Source organism: Trichomycterus rosablanca, chromosome 10 (genome assembly GCF_030014385.1).
Source record: "Trichomycterus rosablanca isolate fTriRos1 chromosome 10, fTriRos1.hap1, whole genome shotgun sequence".
Lineage (NCBI taxonomy): Eukaryota > Metazoa > Chordata > Actinopteri > Siluriformes > Trichomycteridae > Trichomycterus > Trichomycterus rosablanca.
This window is the reverse complement of record NC_085997.1, coordinates 38,115,330-38,125,785: the sequence shown is the minus strand read 5'-3', so window position 1 is coordinate 38,125,785 and position 10,456 is coordinate 38,115,330. Positions and strand designations below refer to the sequence as shown.

Sequence of the window (10,456 nt, the reverse complement as noted above, 5' to 3'; positions counted from 1 at the left end):
CTCTCCTGCCTTACAAAACTTACACTGCAGCAACCGTTTAGGGAAGGCCCTTTCCTGTTCCAGCATGACTGAGCCCCTGTGTACAAATCAAGCTCTATAAACTATAAGTGTCCTGCACAGAGCCGTGACCTCAGCCCCCACTCAACAGCTCCGGAATGAACCAGAACATTGACATCAGCGCCCAACCATACTAATGCTGTTATTTTATAGCTGAATGAGTATAAATTCCCACAGACGTACTTCAAAATCCTGTGAGAAGCCTCTCCAGAAGAGCGGCTGCTGTTAGAGCTGATAAAATATCACACAGAGGTCACATCCTGCGTCTCTAGATGGCACCAAACCAACTACGACCCTCATCAGGACAAAGCAGAACAGACCATGAATAAATGAATCCTGCAATAATACTCACAGTGCCAAATCAGAGGGGCATACCCGGCTTCAATCACCATCTATTTGTAAAATAATTCTGGGTACTTTCCGTTTCATTGTACTGGTGTACAACCAGTTTCCAGATCCACTACGAACCTGACCAGCATGAAACCGTAAAAAATATTCGGACACCAAACATCCTGCGTATTCACTCAAGTCTTTTTATTTCAAACAGAATTTAACGTGTCCACATTGTGAAATTCAACAAATCAAATCCTCACTGATTCTGATCATCAGACGTCACACAAACTCAAACAAGTCTTATAAAAAACCCACAAAACTAAACCTTCTATTAAAAAAAATACAAATAAAAAATTTGATGATTCAGGACGCCTCACACTTCTGGTCCTTCACCGCCCGGGATTAACTGCAAAACAAATCATTAATATAATTAACAATTTTTATTAATCAACACATCAATCATCACATTTCTCAGTAAATCACATCGATATTTAGTAGGGATGTAACGATGCACCACAGGACAGTTAAAAATCGATATTCACTTTAAACAGCAGAGGGCGCTGGCGCTATTCACATCGCCTGGTTGACGTCACTACAGGGTTGCCAGGTTCGGAACTTTCCAGCCAAATGTATTTATGTGCGTGTTATTTATATAATGTGGGATTTGTTTCATTTCAGTTTTTATTTTACACAAAGAGGGACATGTGCAGCATTGCTTTTCATAGGTTGTACCTACCTCAGAAATAAAAGGGCATTTATTACTATTACACGGGGAGAACATGCAAACTCCACACAGAAAGGACCCGGGCCGTTCCACCTAGGGATCGAACCCAGGACCTTCTCGCTGTGAGGCGACGGTGCTACCCACCGAGCCACCGTGCCGTCACCGGAGATTTGAGACTCTAACTTGTTAGGATACCTAGTAAAGTCTGCCTTTGCTAATTGGGTTGTGGTTTGATTTTCTAGAAGGACAACAATCCAAAACAGCTTCAAGCCCACAGAGATGGTTGGATGAGCACAAAATCATGTTTGTTTTTAATCACGGTTGTTCCAGTCCAATAACCTGAGCCTTACTGAAAAGCTGATGAGAGAGTGAAACCTTGGAGCCTGGAAGATATAGTAACGATTCGGGATTGAACTGCGTCTCCAATCTCACCAGATATCGTAGGAGAAGACTCTGTTAGGATTGCACAAGTCCAAAATGCAGAAATAACGTTTACTTTCTCACCCTTCTCACTCAGTACTGACCGCGGGACACGAGTTAATAAAGCAGTCTGTGATTTGGGACACAGCCCTTGAGTAACACGTACCATGGTGATGTTGTTTCCATTGAGAAGAATCTGATCCAGTTTGGTTATTCGTCTCCCCTCAGGCGTGATCTCACTGTACAGACACGACAGAATTTAGATCTTCGACTAAAACCTTCAAACTGGTCATGAAGAAAACGATATTAAACGTGTTAAAGTGTACGTACAATTCCGTCACGTCCTCCAGCACCATGTCTGATTACACACGGGTCAAGGGCCTCAAAACATCAACAGTCCAGTCTGACATGTTAAATGAGGGGGTTCTATAGATTTAACGTAAACATATTTCCAACAATATCCAATCTAAATATCTTAAATAGCAAGTGGGTGTTTGGATGTTAACACCATGTTTATCACATATTTGTCTCATTTTATGGCACGGTCGGTATTGTGATCGTCTGCTTATTGTATGTATCTTTATATTTTGGGTCCATTTTATGTTTAAATTTTTATTTTTATGGCTGCGAGGTAGATTAAACTGTTCTAGTGTTATCTTGTGTAGGTTAAGAATTTATTTTATGGTTTCAGGCACGTCCTCATTCAGCTGCAATAGCTCTGAACAGTAACGTTACTGGAGGACGTGTAACTTACTGGAACTTAACTGGAGAAAGAAGCTGTAGCCAAAGTTCCTTCTTTTTTAATGTTGTTCTGAACACAGCCTTAAATGAAGCACTTTCTGTACTGTCTTCAGAGTTCAAAAAATGTGCAAAACTCTTTCTATATGACAGAGATGAAAGCTATTAAGACATTAAAAGAAAAAAAAAAAACATACACTAATGGTTCAGAGTACAAAAATAACCCAGTAGATTAATATACAGTGGTGCCTTATAACTCAATTTCTCCAAAACTAGAAATCTTTGAAACTTGACGCCCTTTGAGAAGAAATTTGTACCCTTAAACTCGACGTGTTCAGCCTTTTTTTTTTTTTTTTTTTTATATTTATTTAATTTGAAATTAACAATGAACAGCCGCTTTGTTCAGCTGAATGGAATACAATATTGCAAGATCAAGCATCTCCACCATTAAGAAGCGTTAGGAAACAATAAAGAAGTGAAGCTAAAGTGCAGCTTTTATTGTATTTTTATTGATTTTTAACTGTTTTTAATTGTATTTCAGTGTGTTTATATTATATTTGTGTTATTTTCAGTGTATAAGTGTCAAAAACAACCTCATTATTTTACTTTAGACTAAAATATCTGCAGCTCCACGGGACCATGGACACATTAACAGGTTTCCCAAACATCCTTATGGGGAAAAAACACCGTCAACTGACGTCCAGTTTCAAGGTACCGCTGTACTGTGTTAAATTCTATGCCTTGTCATGTAAAACTAATCATGAACATGAACTTGAGAAAGATCCACGACAACTGAGAAAAGCATGAACTGTTGATACTCACTCATACCTCAACAGGGAATCAGTTTAATAATTACCCATTAAGCAAAGTAAAGACCAGTGTTATCCTAAACTAAACCATTTCAAACTCAAACTTCACCACATCTATTGTATGTGCGATTGTTCTACTTCAATTCACAAGTAAAAATGTGTGACCTGATAAGCTGTCTAACCACTAGTAAAAGTAAACTGATATTTCCATTTAGTGCTGTAGCGTGGCTGAAAGGATACTGACAAAATCGTCGAAGCCCAGTAACGTTCCCACGATCTCTTTGTCATTTTTCATAACGATGTGAATTCTGGAGCCGATACATTTATCCACCAGCTCTGAAAATGAACACAAGAAAGCAAAGTGAATAATAAACCATAACGATGCAAATACGATGTATAACAACAATGTATATGAGTGGAATGGCAGGATGAGATTGCAGCGTCTGAATGGTCGAGATTGTCATTTCTCTGCCTCTTAAATCATCCACAGACTAGCAACCCCACCCCCCAAACATGTACAACCGTGTGGATTCTCACGAGGAGAATGAGGTTGTAAACGAGTGGTTGAGTAAGCCAATCTTCTCTGTTCCTCTGACCTCTTATCAACATCAACAAGGCGTTTCTGCCCACAGAACTGCCACTCACTGGACGTCTCTGGCAGCATTTTGTGCAAACCCTAGATATCATTGTGACTCTTCCTTCCTTTTTCTGTTACAATAAAAAAACAATCAATTTAATGTTTAGATAGATAGGACGTTATCCCTTATGAGAATTCACCGCTGGCTGGTGTAAAGAGGTCGCTGGTTGCACATGTTTGGGGGGTGGGTTATGGCTTGCGGCCCTCCTTGGCCAGTGTGCAGATGGTTTACATTTGTTGGAGGTTTTATTCCAAGTGTCTTGAGCGGAGGGTTAAGGACCTTGCTCAGGGGCCCTACAGTGGCAGTGGGGCTTAAACCAGCAACCTTCTGTATACTAGTCCAGTACCGAGCTACCACTGCTCAGGTAAACACACTGTAACAGGTAAACACATTCATGTGCTTTACATACTGATCCCACTACCTGGTTTCCCCCATGAGGTTGTAAACGAGTGGTTAGATAAGCCACTGACCTCTTACCAACATCAGCAAGGCGTTTCTGCCCACAGAACTGCCACTTACTGGACGTTTCTGGCAGCAATCTGTGCAAACCCTTGATATTACTGTGCTTAAACAGTTCAGGTGAGCAGTTTTTAAACATACACCTGTCAGTCAGGTACCTACAATCATAGCACAGTAAATCAGATCACACTGTGTTCAACATCAGCTCTAAATAAAGTGGACTGGGGGTTTTGAGCACATACTGGGAACAAAACCTAAATTAAAAAACACACACACACACACACATTACAAATTACATCTGATAAAAAATATAACTCAATATTTAGAAAATAATAACACAGTTAACCCATTTTATTTCACGTTACAGTGGCTCACTTTGGACCGCGCTAGTTTTAAGGCTGTGTTCCAAACAGCACACTAGTGCACTACATAGAGTTTGAGCTTCTAGACAGAAGCGTACTATGTAGGCACACTACAAAGTGTTCAAGTACGCAATTTAAGACACGGCTTCGACATTTTTCGAATTAAAACTGCTCGTTTAAACCAAACTATTAGAAAATAATATTTTTTATATAATTTTAGAAAGATTTGTACACATAAAAGTGCTGGCAGTGTGTGAAAAAATGAATATTAAAATGACAAAAATCTTACCGAGTGGTAATAACTGAGAAGGGTTTGAAGCCGGTGTAGCCGCCATTCTGCTAGCTGAATTGTGAAGCCGAAAATGACATTTCAGTAAATATATTAAGAGCAACGCATTTCAAAATAAAAGTGCCTAAAGGTTGCGTTTTTGAATCCCCCAAACAAGGGATTGTAGTTATATTATTTATTTATTTATTTGTTGAGACAAAAACTCCAACTAGTACTTTTTCTTTGACTAAATGATTTGACTTTTGTTGTTTGAATGTAAAAACTATAAATGAATGTAAACTATTTTACATTATCACTGTCTGACCACTTCTCTGTGACCATATAAACAGTGCTGAATTGACTGGGCACTCCTTCAAAAATAAACTCTCTTGCCAAATAGAAAAAAGGTCGTGCCGCTCAGGTGGCGCAGCGGTAAAAAGTACGCTAGCGCACCAGAGTTTGGGTTCCGAATACATCGTATCGAATCTCAGCTCTGCCTTTCCGACTGGGCTGGGCTGTTGTTCATAGGGGTAGAACGTCGGATCATAGGTGCTCATAACTGGTGCGACTGCGGCTCCTGCTGGCTGACTGATGGCGCCTGCACAGGGCTGAGGAATAATGCTGATGGGGGTGTGGCCCTCCGTACACAGTGCCCGTCGACTTGTGCAGGTGAAAAATGCAGTCTGTACTGCCTGTGCCGGAGGGGGCGTATGTCAGTCGAGAGGCGTCCTCAGTCAGCGGTGAAGGGTCGAATCAGTATAGAGGACGCAATCAGGGTACTTGGACACGACCAGATTAGAGGAGAAAATTGGGGGAGAAAAGAGGGGAAAAATAGAAAATTAAAAAGGTAAAAAAACTGTCCAGATAAGTGGAGCTCCTTATAAGAAAGAGTCGACTTAAATTAACAATGTATTTTAATATTATAAGAGTTCCTGGAGGAATACATGCAAAAATCAGGTCCCTGGGACCTTGGAGCTGAAAACAGTCGTAGGTAGTGTGGGTGGCACACAGCTTTAGAGACCCAGATTGACCTCTGTCTCCAGTAACTACACACAAGCTTATAAAAATGGTATGTATGGTATTTAATACATTTACTAATAAAATCAAACCTTACAGATGGTGAAATGATGTATTTTGTTGATTTCTAAAGTGGAAGGAAGTAAAGAACCTGCAAATTGTTCTACTATGCAGCAAAGTCTTACCTGCAACCTCATCAAAACTTAATGGCTTTGTTGTAGCTCAAGAAACAATGCAAAGATGCACTATACTGCCAAACGTATTCGCTCGTCTGCCTTCACACACATATGAACTTGAGTGACTCCCATTCTTAATCCACAGGGTTTAATATGATGTTGGCCACCCTTTGCAGCTATAACAGCTTCAACTCTTCTGGGAAGGTTTTCCACAAGGTTTAGGAGTGTGTTTATGGAAATTTTTGACCATTCTTCCAGAAGCTCTAATTCATCCCAAATGTGTTCTATCAGGTGCAGGCCAGTCAAGTTCTTCCACACCAAACTGGCTCATCCACGTCTTTATGGAGCTTGTGCTTTGTGCACTGGTGCGCAGGCATGTTGGAACAGGAAGGGGCCATCCCCAAACTGTTCCCACAAAGTTGGGAGCATGAAATTGTCCAAAATCTCTTGGTATGCTGAAGCATTAAGAGTTCCTTTCACTGGAACTAAGGGGCCGAGCCCGACTCCTGAAAAACAACCTCACACCATGATCCCCCCTCCACCACACTTTACACTCGGCACAATACAGTCAGACAGGTACCGTTCTCCTGGCAACCGCCAAACCCAGACTCGTCCATCTGATCGCCAGACGGAGAAGCGTGATTCGTGACTCTAGAGAACACGTCTCCACCGCTCTAGAGTCCAGTGGCGGCGTGCTTTACACCACCGCATCCGACGCTTTGCATTGCGCTTGGTGATGTGAGGCTTGGATGCAGCTGCTCGGCCATGGAAACCCGTTCCATGAAGCCCTACACGCTGTTCCTGAGCTCATCTGAAGGCCACATGAAGGTTGGAGGTCTGTAGTGATCGACTCTGCAGAAAGTTGGTGACCTCTGCGCACTATGTTCCTCAGCATCCGCTGACCCGCTCTGTCATTTTACGTGGTACCACTTGGTGGCTGAGTCGCTGTCGTTCCCAATCGCTTCCACTTTGTTATACCACCACTGACAGTCGACTGTGGAATATTTAGTAGTGAGGAAATTTCACCACTGGACTTGTTACACAGGTGGCATCACGGAACCACGCTGGAATTCACTGAGCTCCTGAGAGCGACCCGTTCTTTCACTAATGTGTGTAGAAGCAGTCTGCATGCCGAGGTGCTCGGTTTTATACACCTGTGGCCATGGAAGTGATTGGAACACCTGAATTCAATGATTTGAATGGGTGAGTGAATACTTTTGGCTATAAAATGTATATCGAGAGGAGGAACTGAAGGGAACAGAACAGAGCTCCGGTCTTTTGCCACAAATACTGTTTTTACTGAATACGCACCTATTTCATAAACAAACTCCAAAACTATGTGGAAAGCCCTTCAAGAAAAGTGAAGGCTGTTATAACTGCAGAGGGGTGAAACTCCACAGTAATGCCCATAGTTCACCTGTTTACCTTACTGCCTTCTGGACACCGTTTCAGGAGCATGAGGGTCCGCACTGCCAGACTGGCGATTGACCTTCTTAATCAGACCTCGGAAACTTCATTACAGCTGACAGTAACACCCTCCATTTACTCACAGGCACCATTATTACATCCTTGCATGCTCATATTATGGATAGTTTGTATAGAGTATGTGAATATAGTGTAATATATACTTAATATCATTCGCTATTGCACATTGCTCACATCGCTCATCTATTGCTGCTGTTTGAGTCGGTCATCTTCTAGACTTTCATCAGTGGTCACAGGACGCTGCCCACGGGGCGCTGTTGGCTGGATGTTTTTGGCTGATTGGTGTATATCATTTCCTAAGTAGAGCAAACTCAATCTCGTCGTACTTGTACAATGACAATACAGGTATTCATGTTCGTATTCGTATGGTTTTGCAATGGGATGTTCAACAACCTTATGGACCTGTGTCCACATACTTTGGCTGTTTGGTGTATAACTTCACACAGATGGGAAGATATATTGGGGGTATTTATTGGAACCAGAATAAAAATAGCATATATTGTTTTATTGTATTTTATTAAATCAAAAACACTGAACACACATCAAAAAGAAAAGCACGAGACAAACAGGACAAAACCAAAAGATCAGAACACAATGATGGGCTGTAAACACACAAAATACTCAAAAAACTAAACAGAAATTTAAACATTTATGGCTCACACAGGTACAGAAACAACCCAGCACACAGATATACAGTCTAGTGCAAAAGTCAACCGAATTCTGCTCATTTTAGTGCATCATTTCTATTTACTTCATTGTTTATTGTTTATTAATTGTTTAATTCTGGACGCATAGGAAATATCACTAACTATAACTAACTACAGCAGACCCTTGACTTACGAATTTAATTGGTTCCAAAGGTCTTAAGGTTCTTTAAAATGTTCGTTAGTTAAACCTATTTTTCCCATAAGAAATAATTTAAACAGAATTAATCTGTGCCAGACCTCCCAAACCCCCCCTTACCCCTAACCTCTCTAATGTCTTAAATGCTCTTTTTTGTTATAAATACAAGTATATTCTCCCTTAATCTTAAATTATAGAATAGACATTACTGTAATAAACAATAATAAACCACAATACACAGTAGTACTGTACATAAACACACACATCACATTTCAGTACAGTACGTGTGCTGTATTATACACCATAATACATTTCCTTCTTTTTATAAAATATATCTACCAGAAACAACAATAACTCTCATATTTCTCTATTATTTCCTTCTTTATTTTAAGTGTTGTATATTGTAGGTGTAACTGCACGAAAGAAAAAATACTTTACTGAGCCGATTTCCCTCTTCTCCCTCACTCACTGTCCCCTCTGTCTGATACACAGTGACACCTACTGGCAGGAGTAATTATACAACAACAAATTTTTTTCATTTCCTCACCACTACGCTTCCTCTGCAGCTTCTTTGTGGACATTTCGGACGTCCGCTGTCCGAATGTTTACTCACTGTATATATACAGTATATAGTATATATACAGTGTATCACAAAAGTGAGTACACCCCTCACATTTCTGCAGATATTTAAGTATATCTTTTCATGGGACAACACTGACAAAATGACACTTTGACACAATGAAAAGTAGTCTATGTGCAGCTTATATAACAGTGTAAATTTATTCTTCCCTCAAAATAACTCAATATACAGCCATTAATGTCTAAACCACTGGCAACAAAAGTGAGTACACCCCTTAGTGAAAGTTCCTGAAGTGTCAATATTTTGTGTGGCCACCATTATTTCCCAGAACTGCCTTAACTCTCCTGGGCATGGAGTTTACCAGAGCTTCACAGGTTGCCACTGGAATGCTTTTCCACTCCTCCATGACGACATCACGGAGCTGGCGGATATTCAAGACTTTGCGCTCCTCCACCTTCCGCTTGAGGATGCCCCAAAGATGTTCTATTGGGTTTAGGTCTGGAGACATGCTTGGCCAGTCCATCACCTTTACCCTCAGCCTCTTCAATAAAGCAGTGGTCGTCTTAGAGGTGTGTTTGGGGTCATTATCATGCTGGAACACTGCCCTGCGACCCAGTTTCCGGAGGGAGGGGATCATGCTCTGCTTCAGTATTTCACAGTACATATTGGAGTTCATGTGTCCCTCAATGAAATGTAACTCCCCAACACCTGCTGCACTCATGCAGCCCCAGACCATGGCATTCCCACCACCATGCTTGACTGTAGGCATGACACACTTATCTTTGTACTCCTCACCTGATTGCCTCCACACATGCTTGAGACCATCTGAACCAAACAAATTAATCTTGGTCTCATCAGACCATAGGACATGGTTCCAGTAATCCATGTCCTTTGTTGACATGTCTTCAGCAAACTGTTTGCGGGCTTTCTTGTGTAGAGACTTCAGAGGAGGCTTCCTTCTGGGGTGACAGCCATGCAGACCAATTTGATGTAGTGTGCGGCGTATGGTCTGAGCACTGACAGGCTGACCCCCCACCTTTTCAATCTCTGCAGCAATGCTGACAGCACTCCTGCGCCTATCTTTCAAAGACAGCAGTTGGATGTGACGCTGAGCACGTGCACTCAGCTTCTTTGGACGACCGACGCGAGGTCTGTTCTGAGTGGACCCTGCTCTTTTAAAACGCTGGATGATCTTGGCCACTGTGCTGCAGCTCAGTTTCAGGGTGTTGGCAATCTTCTTGTAGCCTTGGCCATCTTCATGTAGCGCAACAATTCGTCTTTTAAGATCCTCAGAGAGTTCTTTGCCATGAGGTGCCATGTTGGAACTTTCAGTGACCAGTATGAGAGTGTGAGAGCTGTACTACTAAATTGAACACACCTGCTCCCTATGCACACCTGAGACCTAGTAACACTAACAAATCACATGACATTTTGGAGGGAAAATGACAAGCAGTGCTCAATTTGGACATTTAGGGGTGTAGTCTCTTAGGGGTGTACTCACTTTTGTTGCCGGTGGTTTAGACATTAATGGCTGTATATCGAGTTAT

General features: G+C 41.5%; 1 protein-coding gene across 1 annotated transcript; it reads right to left on the bottom strand.

Annotated features, from left to right (window-relative positions):
- Positions 1 to 570: 570 nt before the first annotated feature.
- lsm5 (LSM5 homolog, U6 small nuclear RNA and mRNA degradation associated) lies at positions 571 to 4,878 on the bottom strand. The gene is made up of 5 exons (XM_063004016.1): positions 4,830 to 4,878; positions 3,322 to 3,417; positions 1,865 to 1,892; positions 1,701 to 1,773; positions 571 to 796 (listed from the first exon to the last, which is right to left on the bottom strand). The coding sequence occupies exons 1-5, from the start codon at positions 4,873 to 4,875 to the stop codon at positions 764 to 766; spliced, it is 276 nt and encodes a 91-aa protein (XP_062860086.1). The 5' UTR covers positions 4,876 to 4,878; the 3' UTR covers positions 571 to 763.
- Positions 4,879 to 10,456: the final 5,578 nt, after the last annotated feature.